Below are 27115 nucleotides of genomic sequence, written 5' to 3' on the forward strand. Positions count from 1 at the left end.
TGAAAGAGAAATGGTGAGCTGATCTGCTCTGCCACACGGGTGAAATGCAGACAGTAAGCAGAGAGCATAAGCTGTGATTGTTAAATGTTCAATAACAGTTTACCAAGTGCAAGCTGGTGAAGGAGGCTGTGCAGACCAGCAACTGGAGCCTCAGGAGTCTTGGGAGGAATTGAGCCCTGGAGAAGCGCAGGGCCATATGCATCATACAGTATGCAGGTAGGCTTTGTTCCCTGGCACAAATGGGCAGTAAGACACAAAAGCTGGCTGTCCCATCTACTTCTTTCTCTTGCAAGGCCAGAGAAACTTGCATCTAGACAGACACAAAATGTGGCAATTCCCTCCACTGGTGAAAGCCCCTGTATTTCCTCTCCTCTCACACACAAGTTTAAAGGCCTTCAATCCTCTATCATCATATGAAGGCAATCTGTTTTGGTGGCAGATCTTGAGCCTCAGACCTCTACTCACAAAAAACCTTTGGTTTTATTACTTCCCACTTATTCCCTGAGGTGCTTGTTCCCAGGGGAAAGCCATTAATGACCGCGAGCTGATAGATGACACGCATCACTGCAACGGGGCTACAGCATGACACTTAGACCCAGAGATGGAGGCTGAGGCCTGTGGAATGAGTCAGTGTCACCAGAGGCATGCAGAGCTCCTGTATGACCAGTGCATGGTGGCTCTGACTATCCCACTTTGGAGGAAAGGGCTCATAAAACTATCAGATTTAGGTATACTGTATATATAACAACAAAATCGGTTTCTTTGAATTTGGTCAAATACCCAGCCAGCTTTTAAGACCTTGTCTCCCACAGATCAGTATCTTAAGCTAAAAACTTCTCCCAAAGACTCCCAGCTAGTAGGCTACAATCAGATTCAGTTTCTCTCTGTCCTTCTCTTTCTTTGACTTAGTGGAAATTTAATTGTTCTGTGAAAACTGAAAACTTCAAGGGAAGGACTGATAAAGGTATTGGAGTTTGGTTTCTGGATGGGCAGTGTTTTTTCCAGAGAAACTGGAATACATCCTGGTTCTAATGAGATTATGGCTGCAAAATTTATGGAATGAATGAAATGCTTGGATTTAAGTTTTGTCAGTGAATGCAACATTTATATTTCTTCTCTGCAGCAAAGTCCCACTGGCTTCAGTGACATTGGCTGTGAAGCCCAAAAGAAAGAAGTTTCTTGACTAGGCGTGTCTGTCAAACAGTGTTCTTTATGGAATGTATTCTGCCCTTGGAACTATGCAGGTGGAATACAGTGCCACTTAAAAGTCCTGTTATATTTCAAGAGAGCCCCATTTGCCCATAAATATTTCATTAAGGCTGAGTCCTAGTAGTGCAAGTTACTGACCATTCCTGAGCAATCTGCCTTAACAGCAATACAGCAAAACTAGGGAAAACAATTTTTAGCAACTACAAGTTTTCTAATAATTCTGGCCCTACAAATCCTAAAACAAAACCAGGAGGACATTCTTCAAAATGGCCTTTTTAAACCAAAAACAATGAGAGATGATCTGCTGCAACCTTTTACTGAAAGCTTTACTCATGCAAAACTTCCTCTGACATAACTTAAATCAGCCTTTGTTAGAATTGAACAGAAGCGTGGACCTGGAACAGTTCCTGAAATTATTTAGCAATGTTGTGCCTGGTTTTCCAGTCTTCTCTCACTTTAATTCCCTGACAACACCAGTGGGAAGGAGCAGGGAATCAATCCAAATAATTACTTTTGAAAATATTACTTTCAAGTTTTAAGCTGAACACATGAAACACGAACACATGAAATTTTTGAACAGAAATAAATTACAATACATAAAATAAAGATTACAAATGGTGGTAGAAACAAAGGATCATTTAAGTATAATTTCTCTCTGAAGATTCCTAACTTGAAATACAGAACAAACAGCAGAAAAGCCCAGTGACATTTCAGAATGGTTACTCAGAAGGAAAAAATAACCATTAAACAGTTTAAAAAATGCCCATATAATTAATCTATAGCAGTTTTAATAGGTTTTCTTTAATAGTTTAAAATTTATTTTAAACATATATTAGCAAATTAACCATAATTTTATTCAAAATTTGGTAAAGTGCTCATTCAGTTAATGATAACAAAACTCGACTGTAGCAAGACAAACTAGCTGGAGCCTATTCTGCAAGAACATCAAAGGACAGCTTAGCTTTCATTTGCAAAGAGAAAAGAAAGGCGTAAGTTTCTTCACAGCCCATATTATAGTACCAGAAATTGCATTTTTTCTTTAAGAAATATATCCTTTAGAATATTAAAAAAATAAGTTTAATAAAGCCTGTGCTTAAAACAGCCAAAGTACTGTATGAAAAAAAATTGCACATTTGATACCATTAAAACCCTGTTTTTCATCCACAGGGTAATATGAGGAGTATATGATGTTATTGGAAAGTCTCTTGAACAGGGCTGATTTTCCTAAGCTATCAGAGCTTCTCCCAGCCAGGTGAAATTTTCAGCAAACGCACGGTGGTTGTCATGGCAGCTGCCAGCCATCACACACCACTAACCTTTTCGTTCCCTGGGCTGATACTTCCCTTAGAGGTACCATCCAAATGATGTATTCCTATTGTGACCATTGAGTAATCCTTAGCCATCATTTTTGCCTCCTTTTTCAAACTCTTCATTTGTGCTAGCTGGAGCTGGCTGGAATCATATGCAAGTGCTGGGATAGTGTTCACTAAAATCAGCTGGAAAGGTTTCTTCTCCTCCTTGTAGCGACACTGAATGTAACGAGAGAAAGCTGAGCGGTAGGTTTTATTGAACAGTGTATATACGAGTGGGTTGACAGCTGAAGAAAGGTAACCAATCCAAACAAATATGTTAAGGAGTCCTCCAATGACTTTTTCATTGCATGACTCCTTGCAAATTACAGCCATCACATTGGTGATGAAAAATGGACACCACATCACAACAAACAGAAAGAAGACAATGCCAAGAACCTTGGAAGCCTTCTGCTCATTGCTGATGGATTGCATGGTTCTTCTCCCAGAAGTCCCCATGTCTCTGTTCAAGGAGCGCTGAAAGAGTTTTTCTGAGGACAGGGAACTCTGAGGGAGGAAGCTAAATGAAGCAAACTTGGTCTTTGGGCCAATGTCATCCACACATAGCATAGCTTCCTTCTGCAGCGACTTGATGGTTAAAAAGTAAGTGACTACCATGATGGTCAGAGGGATGAAGAACGCCACGAAAGAACCTACTAGAACAAAATTCTCATCTGCAAGTAAGCAGCTGCAATTCTTAAACACTTTAGATTTATCTTGTAGTCCAAAGACGGGTATAGGCATGGAGATACCTGAAGGTGGATCAGAGAAAGAAGAGATTAAACACAATAATGAAAAACAACATTTCCAGTCTCCAAGAATAAAATAAACAAACATCTACCTGTGTTTTACCTCTGGCTGAGGTGATCTTAGCATATTATCTCAGCCACAGGCAGAATACATTTGTTTACATCCAACTGTCCCATGACACACGGTAGCCACAAAAGCATAACTCCTTAAATTCTTGGATTTTGTCCCCTTATAATGATCTCCAGACTTGCGTCTTGGTTCCTGCCACCTTTGCAAAGGCTTTTATGAACTATGATCAAGATGATACTGTCTTTCTTTTCTGAAGTGACTTAAGAGTGATCTTGGACTGTTTCACAGTAGAGAATTAGAACTGTTCTGGCACTGGTTTCTGTGTAGGCTGGGAAATTCTGGTGTCAGGAAAAAAGATAATTTTTTATAGTAGGTCTACGAGTAATCTTTCATTGGGTCTTTCCCTTCTCTTCCTGTAATTTCCATACAGTCAATGTAGTCTAAATGCTAAAAAAACTTTCCATGGCAATGGAAATGGCAATGAACAATGGGGACAAGTTAAGCCCTGAGAGACACCAATATGAGGCAGCCTGAGATGTGGTTTCCCTTCAGAACTGCAAAAGTCCTTTCACAGTATTGCCAAATGCTAGAGCTTGCCCTCTCAACACACAGCTATGCGAACTTTGTCTTTCCCTGGAGCATGTGCTGCATCCTTGCCTTGTCATGGATGGTAAGGCAAGGGGATGAAGTCCATTCTCCTTGGACTGCTCTGTCTGCTTCAACCTACTCAGTCATTTCCTCAGGGACTTCTGCAAATGCTGGTAGTGCCTGGGCAAAATCAAACAGCTGCTGTTTCTTTGCTTGTTCTTTTGGGCTTTTTTCAGCATTTGTCTCTTCCCCTCCATGCTTCTCTCGATGAGAGGCAATGTTCAGACAGTGACAGGGATGATGTGCTGTGAAGACAGCAGAAGTGGAGTTGTGAAGCAGGGGGTGATAATGCAGCCCTGTTTGGATAAAAGCAGCTAGGAGTCTGATTCCTGTGAAAAGTTAGCATAATCTGGGAGCTTGAGTTCGATTTGCATTTTTTAACAGAAATCTCAGTCGCTGTATTTGGCTTAAGAGGAAGAAAAACATTAATTAGAGAAGAATTTCTTATGATGTGAGGAGGATGATGTGCCCTACTTTGTTCAATGTATGCCCAAGAATGTCCCTACTGGTTCACAGATGAGTTCTGAAACATCAGCTTTTCAATGGAACCTCCCTCTACCTCTCTTTCCCTTCTTCCCACTCTGGTGCTTAGACTGGGAGCCCTTTAAAAGCATAAGCTATCTCTTCATTTCACACACTTCCAGTGGCCAGTGCAACACCTCCAGTCCTAGAGGAAGGCTGTGGAGTACAGGTTCAATACAAAAAATAATAACAGTAATAATAATATTAGACTATTATTCTCTTCAAATGCTTCAGTCTTTTGGTGCTTCTGGAACTTCTACAAAGACCTTTATTTTTCTAAGAACACTGTAGCTTAATTTATCTTTGCAACTTTGAACTGAGTCATGGCAATGTCTCAGGCCAGTTTAGAAAAGTGCTGCTCTTATCTGCCCAGGGCAGAAGCTGGTGGAGAGCCTGTGGTATTACCCTTTCTGCTCCTGCTGCACAAGCTCTAAATGCTTGAACTTGCACTAGGAGAAGCCGGTGGCTAATATGCAAACTTGTGCAGTGTGTGGCACCTTCTGAGTTGAGCTGACAGAAACTTCAAGTGACTCCAGGAAAGCTTCTGGCTAAAAAGGTCAAGTTAATCTGACTGACAGCATGGAGGAAGAGGTCACCTGCAGGAAGCCAGACTGCCCAGCTGCAGCTGAGTAATCTGTGTTGTTGAGCTCCTCCAGGGAAATGAGGAATGCTTTGAAGTTCCTTTTCTTTTTTAGGATGAGTTGAAGGGGTGATGAAGGCACACAGTGCCTTCCAGCATTAAACTTCAGCTGCATGAAGACACAGCATTAGTCAGAGCAATACTACAAGTTTCCAGTCTGCTTCTGCCCTGTGTTGATAACAGCAAGGCTGTTTTTATATTTCAGTCAAAGACCTAGTGTGAACTGCAGAGATAAAATAAACAATGGTATTGACAGAGTTAAAAGATGCCTTTCATTACTACCTTATGGTTCAGCTGCATGAGGAGGCGAGTGCAGAGGCAGCAGCACTAGAAAGAGGAAAATTTTAGCATAATTGCACGCTTTTTCAAGTAAAGGGCCTAAGTCAGTTACAACTCCTCACCTGAAACACAAGAGCAGCAAATCCCCAACTGCTTTGTTTTGTTGTTAGCAGCTTCTGTAGACTGGCATCTAAACCCAGATTTCTGGCTTTAAAAAATGGAAATGAGCTTCAGCTTGCAGCTGAAGTTTCCACATTTCCTTGTCATTCCATTAACAAGCACAAAAGTGCTGCACCCATCAGAGCTGTAGAAGGCATTGCTGGTCATGTAAATTTTTCTGAGTGACCATTCAAGGCATCTTTCCCCTACAGCCACAGGTAAGAGGACTGTATAGTTTGAAAACAGCAGAGGTACCGCGTTTCAATGGCAAAGAACACTAACAGCTGTAGCCTGCTTTTTGTATACACCCCAGTTCAGCTGATGCAGGGGATCCCACAAATTATATCGTGGCATTCCTGCATGGAATAAATAAACTTCCAGCCCATTTTTCTGTTTTCCTATCTCTACAGGGACTAAACTTACTGCTCCCTTCCTGAAAGGAGAAGAGTTTGTCCATCTTCAAAAGGTGGTCTTTGGCTTCTGCAGCATGAGTATAGCAAATCCCATGAGGACCCAGGGATCAAATTCAAAGGCAGTCATGTTTAAACTGTAAAAAAAGGAGCTTCCATGTGCAATCCACATCCACTATTATGATAGAATTTTTAGGAAGCATCACATATGGCCAAGAATATCACCCACATGTCACTGAGGTTTGGTCAAGATCAAAACTGTAAATCCGTAACAAAAAGTCCTGGTATAAATTGCATTAACATTGTTGCAGCTGACCAAATGAATTCTTTGGAAGTTGAAGCTCAGTGATGTATTTGATCTTGTTGTTTCAGAAGTATAATTCCTTGTTGGTTTATGGTCCTTGCTTTCCAACTCCCTGCTCTTGGTGACTGTGGATGTTTAAGAAGATACAGATGGTGCCTGAGTATTCAAATGTCATAAGAAGGAAATAAGCTTCACAAGAAAGGGTCATGCAGTGCTACCAGGTAGGGACAAACACATATTTGGGAAATGGAGCATGTGCAAACAGAAGATCTGGATGAAAGAACTTGATAGGGCTGTAACAGAACAGCTATTCCACACCCTGCCCATTCCATGTTTCCAGCTCCCCCCAGCCCAAAGTCAATCTGGAAAAAACCTAGTTATCCCCTGAGGGCTTTTTTATGGTTTATCTTTCTTGGCTTCCAAAACAAACTCAACTGAGGCACGAGGAAGCATTCAGCACAGAATGGGAACATACATCCAAGCCCTGAAGGTACATTAGCCACTCCATTTCCAGTTGACATTCCCACTTTAAACATTTTCCCTTGTGGACAAACCGTAAATATTATATTCCTCTGGTACAAGGTGGTTTATTTATACAGCTTGATTTATACAAGGTGGCTGTCTCAAACTAGGGATTTTAATAAACCACACAACAGATCCCAAACAATAAAGAGCAGTAATAAATCCTGCATTAAACCTCAAGCATTTGGGCACAATTTCAGAACGACAAAAGGCTCTTGAAAACACCAAAGGTTACGAAGTAAAGCAATGGCATCCTTCTTTTTGTTCTCTCAAAAAGCCTGGTAAAACTGACAAAGGTTGATTTAGTGGAACACATTGCTGACTTCAGAGGTATACAACAGCCAGAAAACCACTTTAGCTGGACAGGTAAACTGGGTTTGCAGCTGCCTTGAGCTGCTGAGGCTATCAATAAATTAAAGCTAGAATTTACAATATGCCCTGCAGGATGGCACACTCGTGTTACTTAGGGTGAACTGATAAGGTCAAGGTTCCTTCTGTGAAGTCTCCTTCAAGCAGAAACTGTCAGTCACATGCTTTCACCTCACATATATCCATTTCAAATTATTTTAATTCAAATGAGCCTTAATACTGTGTGCCTTAATACCATGTACCTTGATAAATGTCCAAGGGATAGAAATCACCTTTTTGAAACGTCATTACAGTTTCTCAATAAAATTTGGCACCTTGGTTCACCTTCTCATGAAAAAAGAAAAAAACCTCCCCATCTGAAGTTTTAGCACTCACATTGATTCAGACATACCAGGTTACAGGCCAGCTCATGGGCCACTGCACAGAGATGTGCTGTGACACTGAATCTGAAAGTATTTCTGCTTGGAGAAACCAGTCTCTCCTTCAAGCAGCTCAATGTGGCAATACTGTCTAATTTCTTTATAAAGGCCCATGCCCAGTATCTGATGCCTTTTTGTAGTCAGAAAATGTTGTCCTTTGGTACATCTACACATTCAAACAACAAACAGTAGTCCATGTACACTCGCCTGCTACATCCCAAGGCATACTCTGTTTCATGTTGTATAAAAATTTCCTTGTTGCACACTGCCATCATATTATTTTTGATATTTTTTACTTAAATAACCGCACAAAATAGTATTTATTCATTTGGGCTGCCATGGTGTGTGTTTGCTTGCTCTAGGAACACAAGCCACAGTCAGTCACTTGCAGAGGGAGGACCATGGACCATGTTCTCTCCTGAGTATCCAAGATGTAAATATGCCTGAATCTTATATCAGGAGCTGGAGTTTAACCACAGCTACTTTTATTTAAACATCTGCAGAAGAGCCACTCAATCTGGCTCCATGTCTCTGCTTGGTGTTTGGCACTCACTAGTGTGGGAGTCATCATTTCCCCAGAGCTGCAAACACTTAGCTGTTTTTTCTGCATGCACCTGAAAATGTTCCCAATCAATTCCTTTCCAGTCATGGCAAACCTTTCACTGTTATAATTTTTTGCTGCCAAAATAGTGCCAGCCACATTTTCAATAGCAAGGTTGTGCAGTTTGCTATTGGGTGGCAGTGCAGAATCAGAAAATTTCCACCCGGGGAGAGGGGATGTTGAAAAGCTCTGGGTGGACTGAGAATCACCATCTGAGGCTGCATCTAGTTAGCATGAATGTTAAAAAACTTCTGCCTTTCCTAGTCAGTGTGGCAGTGTCCCCAAAGTCCTGGGCTAGAATTTCTTCTCACGTGTGAGACAAGCATGGAATTCTTCCCTAACAGTAGGTACATTTGTTGGTGGGGGCAGGAGTGGGTGAGGAGCTTTCTCTCACAAATCCCCGCATAATACTTGTTTCAGATGGATTTCTTCGAGAGCTGAGTGAGTCATAATGCTGGTGGAGTATCGTCTCCTTTCTGCATCCTGAGAGGCTGTCCTCATAGGATTGGAATCAGAGTGGGTCCAGACATTTTCCACATCACTGTTTATAAACTAAATTTAGTCCTTTATTCAAGGGCACACACAGGTGGTTTTCTGTGCCTTTTCCTTGGAACACTTTAGTTGGTCACACATCTTCTATTTAATACAACTGAAAGGAAAACTAATTTAAATTTAACTTCACATAGGGGGTGCCAGGTAATACTTGGATTACTCTATTAATTTTAAAATGGTTTTGTTCTTGGCAGCTTGGAAAATCTCTAAGGAAACATATTATTTAGCCTAGTAGAAGATAGATTAAATTCCTTTTATGTGTGAAAATATTTGTAATTGATCCTTTATGGCATAAATCATCTATTTCACTTCAGAAAAACAAAATCAGAGAAGTCTGTGTCTTCCTAATATGTTTCTCATTTATGTACTCACTCCTGAAACCTATTTCTTACAAGAGCAGAGGTGTGTCTCTCCAAATTAATTTAGAGGAATGTGATAATAAATTAAATAGAAATGGGATTAGAGGAGAATTACCAGGAGGACAGTGCAAGAAATGAAGGACAGGTATCCCTTTTTTGACCTAAGTGATTAGAAATCCAGGGCTCAGAGCAGGGTCAGTTCTGAGAGAGGCAACAGCTGATGGAGTCGCTTGCTGCTTTGGTATAATCCTATTCACTTATAAAATGTGCAAACAGCCCAAAGGCAGCAAGAATCCAACAGCAGGAAGCAGTCTCTTTGCTTTTGACTTTAAGTGGTTTTCCTGCTTATATACACCTCAAATCCTCTTTGTTAGTAGTGCTGCAGGACTTGTTTACAGTCTGGTCCTTCTTATTTTCTCATTGGATTTTCCAGACCTTTTGCATAGTAATTTCCAGTCGAGCCTCTTCACAAACACAGTCTTTGCTTTTCAGCTAGTGAGATTATCTTTGGTTTGGGTTAAGGCTTCTGCCGTGCTTATTGGCTTCTCACAGAGATCTCAAAGTGAGAGAAGTTGTTATCCCTCTATGTAATATGGTTACTCAGTCACTAAAAGGAGTAGCAGAGGCATATAGAAGTCTACACTTATCAAACAGTTAGAAAATAAATAAATAAAAAAAGGTTTATAAATGTCCTGAAGAAATTTCTTTTGAAAAACGATCCAGGGACTGGGGATTTCAGATGATGCCATTCATGTGTGCAGCAGAGAGCAATGGTGAATAGATCCCAGCATTTTCAACTGAATGAGCTGAAAGAGAAAGTCTTGTTATTGCAACCAAACCCTCTTAATTTAGTGCCCACACAGGTTGGCACAGGCTGCTTTCACTGTCTGCTGACTGCAGTGGGCAGAGGCGAAGCCTCCAAGGGATAAGAAACTGTTGGACAAAGCTGTGCTGCCTGGTCTGGTGTTTCATAAGCAGAGAGGCAGTCACATGTCCGAAAGCTAGTCTTGGTACCTCATTTGAACATTAATTATTTTAGTTGTTTCCTAACATGCTCGTAGTTATTCCCAGGTAATGACCGTCTCGACATGTGACTGACTGCCTGTTGCCACATTTTAACTGAAGCTCTGCAGTGATTCTGTCTTTGTAGAGTAAAAGTCTTCCTTCTTGGAGTTAGCATACTGCTTGTATGAAACACCTGCAGGTAAAACCTTCACCTCTAGGGCCAGCAAATAGAAAATTAAAAGACTTCCTCAATTTATACAGAAATTTTCTTTTAGATGACACATACTTGCATTCAATCTGCTTGTTTACTATGGCATTTATATCTACTGAGGGGCACATAACTTTTTCTAAACAAGTCAGAAATACCAAACTGCCGAGTAAATAGAATTTTGTACGATACGGCTCAAGAAGAAAGTAACGTGTAATACATGCCATTTTCTTCTCCAGGTCTGCCATGGATTTGATTAACCTTCTTTTTACTGTTCTTGGTTAGACCTCATGGTCTTATTATGAATATTTTAGTGATGTTAAACCTGGAGAAAGATGTCAGAAGACCCCAGCCCTAGACTCAGTAAGGGTGTCAACCTTTCGACAAGAAGTAAATGTCTTTGCCTTGTGTAGATTATTGTGTAAATACAAGACATTATAAATTCATGTACAGGAAAGAAGAGGCAGACAAGAAGGTATCTGGGTCTGCTTTTGCAGCAGAAGGCCAGATAGAGCAGTTTGGCTCCAGGATGTCCAGCAGGTTAAAAGCCAACAATAGAGACAGCCTAAAAATCCTTTTCCTCTTCACTCAACCCAACCAGTAAGGAGCATACTATTCATGCCATGTAGAGCCAACTTGTTAACTGAGAAAGCACCATCTCTGTGTTTCCCATGTGAAAACTTAGCCTATCCTTAGAGATGGGACAAAGAAATGTTTACAGGAGTCATTCAGCAGTGTTTTGGTACCACATCGCCACATCACATCTGAGATGAAATTGCTCCTCTTGCATCTGGTCTTTGGTGAGATTGAGACTTATCACTGTCCCTGAGCCTGGAAAGAGTAGATATTAAGATGGTGTCTGGCTAAGCCTGGACAGGATGCTGGCTGAGCAGAGCCCAAGCCCAAGAAAGACAGACAGTAGTTACAATCCTGCCATCAGCTGGGGGTTGGAAGGGAGATGGGCTTGATGTTCTCCTCCAGGAAACATAGACTGATGTCAGCTGTGTAACCCCTTCATCCGTGGTCATTAGAAGTAATGAGTAAAGAGCTGAATATTTAGCCTGAAAAATTGCAAGAGATTCTGCAGGTTTTCAGCCTAGCTCTGTGCAGAAGGACAATGTGCTTCTCATTCTATTTAAGACTGCTAGTTCTGTGGCTCAGCAAAATGAAGCGGAGCAGGTTAAACACCCTTTTTCTGTTCTGTGTACTCAGTTAATGTGAGTTTTAAGTTCTCTGTAGCAACGGTTTAATTTCTACTCAAAAGAAGTTACAAATTTATGGTTGTCACTGGTTTAGGTAAATATGTTAATCTGAAAAGTGCCTCTGTGTGGGATCAACTCCAGCCACCTGTTATATCTCTTATGTTTAGCGTGGGACCTCTCTGTATTCTGTGTTGGATGGCTTCACAATGTTCCCTGTTCTGCCTGCTAGGACAATAGATTTGGGAATAATTGTGCTTTGAGAAAGAAAGAAATATCATATCTTTGTTACAGGATCCTCCTAGATCACACACTATCAGTCTGTCTTTTTAGCTATGAATCTCCTGAGGGGTCCTCAGGGCTAATTTATTATGTGATATACATGCTGCACACACAGTAGAAAACTTATCGTAGCAATAAGCTAGAAATTGTGGAAAGATCTTAGATATTCCACTACCATAAGCAACTAACGTGATGCCTCTTGGAGCAGTCTAAGTGACAAGATCCTCTACTATCCCAGTTTTTATACTTCTGGGCTTTTAACTATTACATGATGTGACTTGTTGAGTGCTGCTAGTTTACTGATCTCTGCCTTAATCCTCCACTGAATGGAACAGATTTCTGTTGGTATCTCTGAGAGTTCTTCAGCAGTGCTACTTGGCCTTTTTTTGTAGTTTAAAAGGAGACTGAATGTAACTATCAGATAAAATTTTTAATTATTATTTTTTTTCACAACAATTTCACACTCCATCTGAAGGCCACAGATAACCAAAACTGTAATTCTTCTGGATTTTGTAGACCTCAGACCATGTCCCAGTTTTTTCTCCATACCTTCTTTTGTGGTTGCTTGCAGAGGCTGCTGATTGGGCAAACGGTCAGCTTATCACTAATTATACAAGGAGACTGAAGCAATGGCTGGAGAGTTATCGGGGTAGATGCCCTGATGTGATGGATAATTTGGAAGGAAAAACAGAATGAGAAGCAGCTTAGAGGCCTGCACTGGTCTGCAGATCGTGATTCAGGATGCTGTACTTTATGTTTCACTGCCCACCCTGTGGCTAATGCCCTTCAGCCTGACTGAACTGCTCTTCTGTGGAGTCAGTCAATGCCTTGGTCACATTTAGAAGGCAGGGTTGAAGAAGAGATGAAAAAGGGATAAATCATATCTGCCCATATTTCCCATCTACAGGTATCTATGGGTGCTGTAACATGATTCCTAGGGTTATCTTTCTGCTAAATGTCACAAAGCACCTTGAAAATGAAGAATTAATACATAAACTGTCCTTGCAACAAGAAATATAGGAGGGATCTCCTCATGTCCTGTAGTGATATGCAAGGCACTGCTGGTTTTAACTGGTAAACACTCAAACTAAAACTTCTGGGTACTCCTGTGCTTATAAGGAGAAATTTACACTGCTTACTCAGTGCACCTTAAACTAAATCCAAATAGTATTTCTGTCAGGATACTCACAGTTCAGCTCAGTCTGTGATCCTAGCAGTAGCGGTCAATTTGACATTTCGAAACTCAGATCAAATACAAAATGATAACAAGGGCAATGTTCTGCCAAAAAGAAACAAGTCTTCCCAGTGGGTGTGATTTACTTTCAACATAAAAGCAGGATTGAATGCTGTGAAATACACAGATTTCAGTTTTGAACAGCCAGAAAAGAGAGCCCTTATCACAATGCCACAGCCTGGTTTCAGAACATCTTAGGAGTTCAACAGGCTATATTCCATCAATGACTCTGGAGGATATCATAGGAGAAATCTGCTGATAGGTATTTCTAAATTTGTTGCAGGTAATTAGAAATATGTTGTCTCAGTTCTAACAAAACCTCTGACTCGTATTTGCTGGGCTTCTGCTTAGAAAGGATGCCAATGGTCCAGGCCAGGAAATGCATGGGGAAAGGTAATTACAGCCTTAGTGTGTGATAGTTTGCAATATTCCTGCTAATTGGGATAAATGTAAGGATTTCATTTGAAAGTAGAATTCTGTGATACATATATCTTTCTTAATATCAAAAAATGCAACATCTGGCTTAAGTCAAATTTAATTCTTTAAAATGCATAAAAGAAGTTGTGAAATTGCTCTGTATAATTTTTAAATGAATGAAATTTTATCTCTTCTTGACATTTTCTTTTATGCGACACAGTGCTACTTTATCAACACCATTTTCCATTTAGAAGATGATTAAATGCAATTACAGTGTACAGATGACAGAGTTTATAATTCCCAGCATAATTCCTTGCACACTTCTTTTCTGCTCATCTGTATTGTATGTGGCTTCTGCTGTGTGGAAATCCCAACTTCTCTGACTAAAGATGCTCAAGTAACTTCTTGGCAACATGGAATCCCCTTTTGAGCATGTACTATCGTACAGACCTCCTGGGAAAAGACTACAGCAGCCTGTGAACATGTCCTTTCTGCATTTTGCAGCACCTCACATTGCACTTTCTGCAGAAAAGGGTATCCTGCAATAGGACCCAGGCTCATCCTTCCCCCTCCACATGGGAAATCCATTATGGATGCTTGTATGTATTGTACACTGTGCTGGGAATATGACTGGCTAAAAAGTACATCCTTTCAGAGGAGGGGGAGTAATTTATAATAGATACTATGCTGTTATTGCCTTTTTTCTTAACACATTCCATTTATGGATATATCTATCTCCGATATATCCTACAAAGAGAGACTGGCCATACTGTAGGTCATATTGCCACCCACCAACTTATTCATTTAAAGAAACCTGACAATAGGACAGGCCTGGACCAAGTGAAATTAATGTTTCTTTGCCTGTAGCTTCAAGAGGAAGAGGACCATGGTCCTTGTGGTCTTCAAAACAATGACAAGTTTAAAAAAAAGACAATTAGCAAATTCTTTCATCAGTACCCTAACTAACCAGGTTCTTTCCACATAGCTCTGCTATTAAAAATACAGCTCTATTGTTTACAACTTGCCTTTAAAAATAAAACCAAAGCAGAAAGAAACACCACATATTAGTGCTGTAGCCACTCCTCATTCCTTTTTTTCACCCGTAAGGCAGAATGTTTCTTGCAAAAGAAGTGCTCACAAAATGAGTGTGTGCCTTTTTCACAGGCAATAACCTTTATATCATCTTGATGTAATTACCCAAAGAATACTGTAAATGTATACATAATATTCTTTATTTTTATATTTAATTATTCTTCATTTAATGATACATATCTACTGATATAATGTGTTCTACCCCATCCAGATGTGTGCCAGGTTGCTCATTGTGTCTAGTTTGGAAATGTATCCCTATGGACATATGAACCTATGTTGTTTCTTAATCTCTGTATTTCCAAATCCAGAGAATTCAGAAAGCATTTCAATCATTAACATTCCTTTGAGCATTTTTTTCATAAAGAAAACGATAAGGTTAGTAACACATCCGTGTCAGATAATGAAAAAAACATAAACAAGTTTAAAATGCAAGCTTTTTGAACCTTCATGGTTATGAGAGGGAGATATGGGTGGTAAGCTGATGGTCTGGTGGATGAGATGCGTTCACTCTTCTGGGAACAACAAATCAAGTAAAGGATTCTGTTACATGGGAAATACAGGAATAATTGACATCAATGAGGAAAGTAAATAGGATATTTATGTCTCTTTCTCAGAACCACCTCAAGTAATGTCTCATAACCAGAATACATGTGCTAGTCAACTCAGAAATGTGCATCACAACAATGAATGTCAATTGCGTGGAACTGAATTTTACCTTCCCTCAGACAACCTATATAGGAAGGGCTTGTTCATTCATTAGTTGTCACTACTGTTGGAGTCATCAGTACGGCAATGAACTTTCTACTGAAAAAATTGTTGCTGACTACTGAGCCTCATACACTGTGTCTCTATAAAGTAATAGAATGAAGAGTCTATTTCTGAGTTGATTTGAATCTCTAATACTTTATTTAAGAAATTTCATGCCATTTAAGAAATTTCATTATAATTGATGCAAATTTCTCTATATGTTGTGCAACAATTTTTGACAACATCATTATGGCCTTTTATTTTTATGGTGGCATAAATGTCACCATATGTCCACAAATGTCACCACTATGTCCACAAATGTTAAAGGTTCCAGGGGATTGCCCAAACAAAAAAATCTACATTTGCCCTTGAGATCCTCCAGCTGGAATGAGCAAAGAGTATATTCACTCTCTGATTATACTCAAACTCTGATTTAAAGAGTATGATAAAAATAAAAGACCTGTTGACCAAGGAAATGATTATAAAAACTGCTTAGAATGCAAAGTCAAGTTTTCAAAAGAGGAAATAGAAGTGAAGTGTATGACTACATGGGAAAGAGGGTAGTGTAGTAGGTATTTCAAGTTTAGCTGCAGCATTTCCAAATTTAGGTGCTCAACTTTAAATCTATATTGTCAGAGTACAGTTCAGTGTGTAATTCTTTGCAATTTTATATATTTTGGCAGTATATTCCATTTTATAACAAATTGTCTTTTCCTATGCCAAGCCATCCCTAAATTAGACTTGAATGAAATGGCAAATTATGTTGTCTGGAAAAAATGGATGTGTAGCAAATTCGGGATGGGGATTCCCAACCTGCCACCTCTTGACTGTTTGTTGCCTTTTGAAAACTGTAAAGGGACTTTCAAATGAAAGCTGTCCTTGGCAGAAGGAGGAGTGAGGCAGAAGGAAGTCAAAGTTTTCAGCAAACCACAATCCAGAGACACTGGTGGTTGTACTCTCCCAATCCCTGCTTCTTCCCTGGCCCTTCATACTCTGTAGGGTAACAAGAAGTCACACAGAGAAATTGCAGGCTGCCTGTGGAGGAGGTGTAAGCCTCTGTGTCAGCAAAAGCTGCCAAATTATCGGGGGCTCAGTTGCACTGGACTTGTTTGGTATACCTGGAGGTAACTTCACCCTGCACTTTGGAGAATGTTGCTTCACATGCTACAGTATTTCTAATTTTTGAAGTCTCAAAAGCAATGGCAAAATTTTAGTTATGTGGTGGGAGGTATTTTACCAGCTGCATCCAGCTCGATGTTGGAATTTTTTTCTGCATGAGAGGTACTGAATAAATCTAAGTTGTTAGTGACTGGGGAGTGCAGAGACTGCCTGAAGGCAGTGAACAGATGTGTAGGCTGAGTGAGAAATGATAAGAGAAAACTCAGCTTAGGGTATTTGGGTTTCATCAGAATTCACATTACTTAGACCATTAACAGAGGAATAGAGAGAAATAAGAACTGAGGAATGTTATATATATAACGACTTAACATTCATGACTGTAAGTCTTTTATGCGACCCTTTCAAGGATTTTTGGAAGAAGGAATGATGCACTGTTAGCCTCTTGCAAACCAGTGTGTTTGTTAGTCCCACTTAGGACTCAAAGGTATTTTACCCATATTTTTAGCATAGGCTCTATTCACAATTCTATAGAATCCAGTTCTATTCAAAATTCTAATTTTTCTAGCAAGGGGAAATGCTTTGGCTTTTTACACCTATTCTCAGTAATGACCTCTGTGCTTTAAAACAAATGGAACAATTTTCAGGGTTTAATGGGCTTTTACCTTCAACAGCTACAAATAATCTAATTATCTAGCCACCGTGGGTACTGGATGATTTAAGAATTAAAGACACGATTAGAATCTGTTACAGTAATTAGAATCTATTTTAAAGCAATTGCCCATGGCATTGTATGGTCTAGTGAAAGAAAGGCTGCTGGCTAAATGCTTTTCTTTCACTAAATGCAAAAACAAATGTTAGCACATATTTATTTTTTTAAACTGAGAAAGTCAAGATTTCAGAAGTCAGGTCAATCAAACTATTTGTGCTTTTTTTCTGCTGTTTTTAAAATGCTTCATATGTCACTGAAGCCAATGAAAGGAAAATCACTGATTGACTGGTCTTTGGATCAATTAATTGGAAAAAATTATGAATGTAGTGAATAGAAGGAAAATTACAAATGTAGTGAACAAAAGTGTAATTACTTAGGTAAATTAGAAGTCATAATGAAGGAGATGTGGGTAGATAGGGAAGCACTACAAGAACTTCTGCAGGCCCTACAAATCATCTACAAGTATTTGCAGGAGTCAGTGAAGCAGGAGGATAAGGGTAACCCAACTGATGTAATGTTCCTGCATTTCTAGAAAGCTTTGACAAGACTCTTCGTCAAAAGCTGTTAAAGAAATTAAACCGTAATGTCAGAAGAAGAAAGATCCTCTTGTAGAAAAAGGATGAGCTGAAGGACAGAAAATTGAAAAACAAGTGGTGGGATTAAACAGTTTGTTTCCATAGTGAGAGTGGTAGAAGGTATCATCCAACAAACTCCTGTGTTCATCAGTGCTGTTCAGTCCAGCCATGACCTATTTGCATGGACACTGGAACTTATTAAATGTGCTGGCAACACACAACTGTTGGCTGTTTTCCCCTCTTCCTCTGCTAAAATGAACCTCTGCACAGGAGAATATAACATCTTTCATTTCTTTCTCTTGCTTTTTACCCTCCACCTAATGCATCAAAGGGTTCACAGGGCACCAGCTGAGCTGCAAACTACAGAAGCATGGGGAAGTCAAAAGATATCTACCTGAGGCTGGAGAGCAAAACCTTGGATCTGAATTTGTAAGTCAGATGTCAGCCACACCGTGCACTGTGCAGGTTGTGTTGTTCCCAATACTGGCTCTGCCTGTGCCAGCTACCACAGAATCACAGAATGGTTTGTGTTGGAAAGGACCTTCAAGATCCTCTAGTTCCAACCCCCCTACCATGGCAGGACACAGTCCACTAGACCAGGTTGCTCAGAGCCCCATCCAACCTGGCCTTGAACACTTCTAGGGGTGGGGCATCCACAACTTCTCTGGGCAACCTGTCAGTGCCTGACCACCCTCACTTCACCCTGGGGAGAGTTCTCAGCCACAGCTATGTGAAAATGCAAAGAGTTTTTGTAGCCCTGACACTCTAAGTAGCACTGATAGTCTAGAAAGTGGTAAATGATGCATAGAACACCTCTTTGTTCAGGAAGCCTGTCCTACTAGTAAACAATATAGAAAGAACCTTCAGAAACCCATTTCCTACATATTCTTAGCTGGATGGTGGCAGGTCAGGAGGACAGGGTTGATGAATGACTCACAGCAGGTTGCATGGATGATCTGGGATCTGTCAAGGTTCCTTAAAATAATGACTTTTTTTTTTCTAATAATATAGTGATGTGCCATGGCGTAAACTCAGTCCAGCCTGGCAGTGACTAGCCCGTCAGCTTTTTTATAGCTTGCTATGTGTTTTCTTCCCTGTCTGTACTCTGGAGTGCACATCCCGTTTGCCAGTTTATCCATGACACTGTTGCATGCTGGGAACTGACCCCTCTTCCTTCAACTCATCTCCCCATGCCCCTTGCTTCCATGGGACTAGAAACCAGCTCAACACCACTTCATTTCTGCCCACCTCAGTGTGCTTGCCTGCATTCATTTATATCTATTTAACCTTCTCACTCTTTTGATGACAGGCTATGTGTGAATGAGGTGGAGTTTAGCCTAGCAGCCCACCTGCTTTCCTGACATCCACTGTTCCCTTACATGTATCCTTAGCCAGCTTCAGTAAAGTAGGACTCCATCCCCTTAACTCATGCCACAGCTGAGTAATTTCCAACAAAATAAAGAGTTGTACTTTTCAGAGTTATATAAATAGGAACCTTGCCATAGCAATAACAAATATCTGCAGCTTATCTTATTGCTGTTAAGGTTCTCTAGAGAGCTAAAAAGGTGTTTTTACAATGGGTAAGTTATCGGTTATTACTGCAAAGAAGTTGTAACTTTTGAAATTAAATATTAAGCTATGTTCTGCTACAGGACATAAACCATTTTCTAACTAATAGGGCTTAAATAATATATTTTTATGGATTCATTTGAATAGGGAGCTAATTCAGATACTCTGGCAGTAAGCCCCTGTCTGAGAAAAGATACTAAGCATGCTGGACCACTGGTTTGCCTCTGGAATGGTCATTCTGATCATTCGGTGAATTCATGTTTCAAAAGGATAGTAATTTCACACACACTAAGCATGAGGTACCACACATAAATGCAGACAAACACAGTACATACAATTTTAAGGACTGCTTGACTTTTTAATGGGTTTTAAAGACTGAGAAAACTGGACAGAATAATTAATATGTTTTCTACTTGATTGATAAAAATGTGACTGTAGAGAGACAAGGTACAATTCATCTAATCTAAATGAAGATATCTACATCTGAGTTGCTATAGGTTTCCTTTATAGTTGAGAGCAAGGCATTTTTAGGGTGGGGTTCACCTGGCCTTTGCTAAACATCTGCATCTAATCAGCTGAACTATGTGCCCAGAGGCACACATGATGCAGTTGAACTTCATTAAGTCTTGGAGGTCACAACATCCTCCTGTTGAGTGAGGGCTCACACTATTTCTTGCTGTGCAGCAGAAGATACAGCTATTTTAAATCATGTAAATCCCAGACCGCTATTTCTCAGACTGTGGGAGTCAGGGGAGGTCAGGAGATGATTTAGAGCAGCAGGCAGGCATCAGTGGTAGACATCATCTCCTTTCCTTCCCCTCAGAAGAATGGTAAGGGATCACAATTACCACTTGCAATGATTTGTATTAGCCAGGGAGGCAGCTAATTACCTTTGACTGCTGACAGCACTCATTTCTTTCAGGGTGAAAGAGTGAATTTTTCCTGCCTCTGGATAAGTGAGCTGCCAGTGCTCAAGGGTCTACAAAAGCAGAAGAGCAGAAAGGGAGCTGCGTTTTCAAAGCATTTGAGAGCCTCTGCCCCAGGTATGTGAGGAAATCCCTGATGGCATCACACATCAAACTTCCACCTCCCATGCCATGAGACTGCTCTGCTCATGCTGCCACCATGGGAATGGAAGAACAGTGCTCCCATGCCTAGTTTTGGGGATGTGGGTTTTGCCAGTTCAAAAAGAGATTCATGTACTGGGTCATTCAGAACACTGACTTTAGACTGTAACTCTGAACTGTCCTCTGGAGAAACTCCTCTCATTCACACTGTATACAGAGCATTTGTTGTCTCCTAAATAGGGCGCATAAATTCCCCACCATATGCACCAAGAAAGGCAGAGAAGATCTGCTCATAAGAAACATCTTTAAGCAAATTACCCTAATAAGAAACTGGGAACAACTGACTTACATAAAACAGCAAAATAATTTTTTTCAGTTGATATACCTTTTTTCTTTTCAGATGTTAGGGGAATGATGGATAATCAAAATGAGAAATAAACACATCTTTAAAACAAACTTCAATGCAATAGTCCTATCGCTGATGTATATTCTTTTAGTGACAGTGCTGCTCAGTTCTCCATTTCCCATTGTTGATTTCCACTGCAGAATTGCTACACGACAGCACTTCTTAGGCTATTGAAAGCAAAATATTGCAGGCAGAGAATAAAATTTTTGACTGCAGTATATATGTAAAATCCTCTCAAAAATTAGAAATCTGCAATTACATGGTGAAATATTACCTCACTTACCAACTGATATGGTCCAAACAGCAATTATTTTGGCAAAAGCCTTAGTTCTTGAGTTAAACCGGCTGTGGTGGATGGGGTTTCGAATGGCAATATAGCGATCCAGTGAGATGGCACAGAGATGCATGATGGAGGCAGTGGAGAAAAGCACATCCAAGTAGATCCAAATGGCACAGAGCTTTGTAGGTAGAGGCCATGTGTATCCTGCACAAGAGAAAGCTGACATCAGAAAAAGATGTAGCATACATCTTTTGTTGTGACACATACGTCTCAGTGGGGAAGGTCTTTCTAGGAGGATAGTAGTAAGTACTAAGTAGTAGTAAGTGGTAGGTTCAATAGAAGCTACCTGACACTGTTTAAAGAAAATACTTTCATTTGCTTGCAGCCTTCTAACTCTGTAGATTCAGGGTTAACTCTGCCTCTTTCCCAGGCTACAGGCAGCATATGTTTTTTATTTTTAATTCTATTTGTATAACACTGATGCTTGATGCTATGATTAACCATTTCTGGCAGCAAATCTATGAAAAGAGAAGAAATTTTCTCATTGTAAACCTGCAAGTTCTCAATTTTGTTTCAGGACTTTTTATCCACATAATTACTGCATTATCAACACCTGCTGATATGCAAAGCTGCCTGAATTCTGAAACTGAAACTTTGGATTTAGTGGCAACTGAAGAAAAAATTATTTTGTTGCATATGAGTGATATTTATCTCACCTGTCTTTAACCATCAACCATATACTTGACTAAGGATATTCCCTCTATCAATGGATATTGATAGGCTCCTCCAGGAAAAGCAATGCAAAACTGACACATTAGTGTTTACCAATATTCAACCCTACAGCTTCTTTGCTGCACGTTAAGCCTTTCCTTTTTCCTTGTTCTTTCCACTACCCATGAAGATTAATTGATTGCTTTCCTTTCTGGAGGCTATCAGAAGATGGCTATCATGTCTTGTCGAGTCTTGTGTTTATTTTTTTTTGTCTTCCAGACTAAGAAAAGCCAAGTACTTTATCTTTTTATTACAGATCATGCTTTTAAAACTCTTGTCCTTCTTTTTTCTCTGCCCTAGAATCTGTTTAATTTATCTGCATCTTGTGTACCATTCAGTGATTAAAACAGGACTCTGTACTCTTGCAAAGGCCTCCTGACTGCAAAGTGAAATACAAGGTTGCTTCATGGCTGTTGAAGGAAATGTCTTTACTTATGCAACCTGGAATGATGAGTGCCTTTTGTATGAAAATATCATGCCAGTGATGCATGTTTAGCTTATAACACATTTTGACAGCCAGATCTTTTTCATCATTCTTGAAGCCTGGACAAATCTCCCCAGCAGAAGTTGGTTTGCTTCTTTACTTTTGCATTTATCCTCACTAAATGTTGTTTGTTGATTTCAGACTTTCTCTTCAGGGGTCAAGATGCTTGTTGATGATTCTCATTCTGCCTCTCTGAGTGCTTGTAACCTCCCCCAGCTTGGTGCTTTTAGAAAGCTGTGTAAGCTCAAAATCCATACACTATATGAGTTGTTAGGAGCAGTACTGAGCAGACCTAGGCTAAACAGAACCCCGCAGGACCCCCATTCAAAGGTCCTTCTATTCCTGCAGGGAATCACTAATAACTTGCACTAATCACTTGCTCCTTGGAGCAAGTTTTGCAGTTATCCATGTCCTTATCTGATTTAATTTAGTGATTTAATTTAGAGCATATTATTCAAGCGGCCTGTGACAGTGTGGTGTGGGGCAATGGCAAAGCTCATATTGTGAGAATATGCTAGTATTTTGGGGAGTGCCTGTCTCCTTTGGAGACACAGTATAATATTTACAACAGCAGGAATGGAGGGAAAGGCAGAAGAGCTCTGTGCCTACTTAAATTTAGTTTCAGTGGGCACTGAGGAGACATCTTTCTTGGTGCTCTTGGATTGCTCCAATATGAGCTGACAAGCCATACAGCTTTTATGGATGTGTTTTATCATGATTTCTGGTCTTTCAATAGGAAGTCTGGTCTCCAGAGTGTGTTACATGATGGCTGGCTTTCAGGGGCATGACTTCCCAGTAGCATCCCTCTGTCAGGCCAGGCCAGTTTACAGAGGGAAAAGCGTTAAAGTATTTTTATACTTGACAACATACATCTGTTCTCTTGCTTCAGTGACCTTCGGGAACATATTTGTCACATCCTTCTAGACCTCTTGTCCTTGCTATAAATGTGGGTGGCGCAGGGATAAAACAGCATCTGGCAGATAAACTTCTTGAAGTCTACATGTTCAAGAGAGGGGAAAGTATGAGGGAGAAAACTCTGGATGCAGTAAGACTTTGGAAGGGTGTAGATAATATCTTCCAGGCAATTTTCTGCTCTGTGGGCACGTCCATCTTGGTAGGACTTGCTGGATGTCTTTTTTTCCAGCAGAGGCTGGTGCTGCTGGGTGGATGGAGAAGTCTGCCTGGCCCAAAAGGTGCATACTGGGGCAGGCACATAGCTGGTATGGCTGGGCACCAGAGCCAGAATTGCCCATGGTAGCTGTAAAGCTCTCAAGAAGAAAATCATATCTCTCTGGAGCAAAACAGCCCCTTTGAGGGGCTGTGGAAAGGGTGGTGGAGCACCCTTGCTCCACAGGTTCTGAGGTGCTCTGGCAGAGTAGGTGTATGCAAAGGCTGCCAGTTTGGGTTCAAGACTGTCAACATGTGATGGGTTTGAAGTTAAGCAGCTGAGGCCAAGCAAATGCTGCTGTGTAAGGGAAGGTTTCCCTCTGTGCCATCACTGGTCATCCTGGAGGTTAACAGTGCACCACACCAGACAGCTCTCCTGGTACCTGTGTCCACCATCAGATGATTTTCTACTCCAAGTTACGCTGCAAAGGCCTTCCATTCCTGGTCTTGCAAGGGAAAAAGCAGGAAGAGAGGAGGCAAAGTCAACACAGCCTCTCCAGTACGTCTTTAGGTGCCCTGCTGCTCCTCCGCGCCGGCCGTCGCCAGAGAGGGCGGTACCGCCTTTCCCCGCGATGAGCGCTCCGGCTTCACGGCGAGTGGAAAGACCCCTAGCGCCCCAACCCCCAAATTCCCTCCCAAGCCGCGGATTTCGGGCGCCTCTTCCCTCGGCAGCGGAGCCTGGCCAGCAGGAGTCCCTGTTGCTTGTCTCAGGGAATCGCGCACGACTTAAATCGCACTCATCGGACAATTTCTGTTTTACACTGTTTCTCCCTCCAAAGGTAATGGCACACTAATACAATAAATCACAGCGTTACACCATCACCGATGCTAAATACAGTTTGCAAATGCTACGGAAAGCAAACTCAGTTTTCTGGATGAAATCTCCCTTGAAGTCACAGGTTCATGCTTAGACCTTTAGTCCCAAAATAGTGAAGCAATAGAAACCTTTTAAACAATCTCACTTTCCTCCTGATGTTGTCTAGCTTCTTCTTGAACTGTAGAAATTCAGTTGTGGCACTGGAAAACTCATTTCTGAAGTTTAGAGATAGTAGCAGCCTGACAATATTGTTACTGAACACATAGGGTGCTGCTTTTTCCTATGTGAGCTTGCTGCAAGTGATTGTGGTGAAAATGAGAAGAGCTGCTATTAAGCACCTGCAAGGGCATGAACTGTGAACCATTATTAACTTAATTCTCAAATAACTTCTCTTAAGAAATCATAGCTTTGCATTTGTAAATGTTACTGAAAAAAATTAGGTAGAATTAATTCTTCCATCCATTTTTTAACTCTCAAAATATTTATTCCAGCATTTGCTGGTAAGTAGATGTCTAAGCAGGGTCTTGGGAATAAGAAAATTATTTACGTTTGTATTACTTAATTAAAAATAATTGAAGGGTTGCCTACTTTGAATCTAAAGGTGCTTCTGTGCATATTTGCAGAGCAAAGTAACTGGCAGGACCCTATATTCTTATTAGGAATATAAAAATTATAAGCCAGGGTAAAAATCCTGAAAGCAATAAAGAAAACAAAGCATCTTCATACACACTTTGAGACAATTCATTTAACAATTGAGTAATAAACTAATGTTCTGGCCTGTGTTTAAATGCCTGTAACTAGAAATAAAAAGTAGGAAAAGATTCAAGTACTTCACCTATTCCATCCATCAACCAGTTACATATATTTCAACTTACGTGGAATGATTACAATTTTCTGTAGTGACAGAATGAAATGATAATTACAACAGGATGTGCATGCAATGTTTAAAGCTTCTCGATACATGCAGTAGATTATACAGCAAATACTCACCGTACAGAATGGTTAACATTGACACAGGCATGACAAGGAAACCCAGCAGCATATCAGCTATTGCAAGTGACATTAGAAAATAGTTAGTGGCATTCTGTAGTTTTTTCTCCAGTGAAACAGCCATGATGACAAGAATATTTCCAGCAATGGTTAAAACAATCACTATTACTGTCAGCAAAGCTGGCCAGTTTTTCTGTGAAAGCTGAATCAGGGAAGAGTAGCACGGTGGACTCGTGTTACTTTCACATGAAAGATTGGTTAGATTTTCAGAGTCCACAGTCAAGTTAATGAGATGCGATATATTAATCTCTCCAGCTCCATAAACATTTCTGTAGAGTCTTCTCTCCTGATTTATTTGTATGAAGGAGTTTGCTGTTGGGTTCACAGAGCTCTCCTCATCACAAAGAATATCCATTGTTAAGTCCAAAACCACAGAGATAAATAGTGAAAAACAGGAAATTATCACCCTGTGTCACCATTGGACATTATATTCCTCAGCTGTCCATGCCAGAAGTTGAGGGACCACAATCTTTTGTTGACTGTATTCTTGCCACTAGCGTGATGTAGAAAAACATACCAGAATTACTCCAAAAGCTGAAATGTTTTGTTTTCAGTTCCATAGAAAGTCCAGTGTTGGCATACATTGAAAATCCAGCTGAAAAGCAAAACCAGGCTGTAGGATAGAGAACGTGGATTTGAGGCTTCAGAGAGCAAAAATGTTGGAGAAATAAAAGAGAAAAAACTTTTCCAACCACTAGGACTCCCCTCTGGAGCTACATCTTATTGCTATTGGTAACTGTAATCACACAATTTCAAACACAGCAGTATTAAAATAGCTTGCCATATTAAACAGCAGAGCTCTTGCTTCCGTATTAAGAAAGTTGATTAAAGATTCCATCCAGCATCTTTCTGTTGAAATAATTCAGTATGCCCTTATTTATAGTGCATCTTCCATAATATGGCTGATGGTCTCTGTCTTCTGTTGTATTTCAGAATCATTTTCAGCCTCATATTAGAGATTGCACATTCTGCTCCATGCTGATTTTTGTGGCTAATTGTACCTTTTGGCCCAGCATGGTTTTGGAATGGAAATTAAACAATTAGATACTATTACAAAAGAATACAATTTAAGGAAGACTTACATTGCACTTCAGAGCCCACTTTCAAACTGCAGTTAGATGCACTTTGTACCCTGGTTTACGATATTCTTCACTATATTTAGCCAGTTTTGTGCCCTTTTTCTTCAGTCTCTTCCATAATGCTGTAATTTGAAATAGTTTTTTGACTTCTAAACTGCACACTTGAGTGAAGCCAGTTCCTGTGCTGCGAGTCTTGCTCTTTTCTTCTGAGAGATAGGCTGCTTGCCGGCTCTTTCCTTGTGCATTTCCCCGCCCCAGGGCAAGCTATATTTAAAGTAATAACAATATCAGAGCCCTTCTTGAGGTGACACAAAAGAAAGCACATGCACACACTCACGAAAAAGCAGCCTCCTCCTCGGAATTACTGATTTCAACAGGAATGGAATTTCTTGCTCTCTGTCTTGTTCGGGTTGTCAGACCTCCCACTATCTGGATGTCATAAACTACAAGGTAGTGACAGCAGAGGAGGGCAGGGGAGAGCAGACCAAAGAGGGTCTTTTAGGTAAATCAGCAGCTTTTTCAACTCCTCCTTTTTCAGAGGTTCTCTGCTTTCAATTTGCAGCGGATAGCTCACAAACAGCTGCATGCAATTACAGGGATTTACAGGATGCAGGCTTGAGAGAGAAAAAAATCTAAGGCTTGGTAGATTAGATCTGGTAGTATCTACTTTAGATATG

The 27115-nt window shown here is 40.4% G+C and overlaps 1 protein-coding gene across 1 annotated transcript; it reads right to left on the reverse strand.

The window, feature by feature from the left end:
- Positions 1-25869, reverse strand: HTR2A (5-hydroxytryptamine receptor 2A). The gene is made up of 3 exons (XM_008929104.2): positions 25300-25869; positions 21074-21274; positions 1-3310 (listed from the first exon to the last, which is right to left on the reverse strand). Exons 1-3 carry the CDS (start codon positions 25712-25714, stop codon positions 2511-2513), a joined length of 1416 nt encoding a protein of 471 aa, XP_008927352.1. The 5' UTR covers positions 25715-25869; the 3' UTR covers positions 1-2510.
- Between the last annotated feature and the right edge of the window lie 1246 nt (positions 25870-27115).

This window comes from Manacus vitellinus, unplaced genomic scaffold (assembly GCF_001715985.3).
Source record: "Manacus vitellinus isolate BGI_N305 unplaced genomic scaffold, ASM171598v3 scaffold_2_pilon, whole genome shotgun sequence".
Classification (NCBI taxonomy): domain Eukaryota; kingdom Metazoa; phylum Chordata; class Aves; order Passeriformes; family Pipridae; genus Manacus; species Manacus vitellinus.

Coding starts and splice junctions, on each gene's coding strand:
- HTR2A (XM_008929104.2), bottom strand. CDS start 25,714: ATGGATATTCTTTGTGATGAGGAGAGCTCTGTGAACCCAACAGCAAAC. Junction 21,275..25,299: donor AATGTTAACCATTCTGTACG/GTGAGTATTTGC, acceptor TCTCTTGTGCAG/GATACACATGGCCTCTACCT. Junction 3,311..21,073: donor TGTTTGGACCATATCAGTTG/GTAAGTGAGGTA, acceptor ATCCACCTTCAG/GTATCTCCATGCCTATACCC.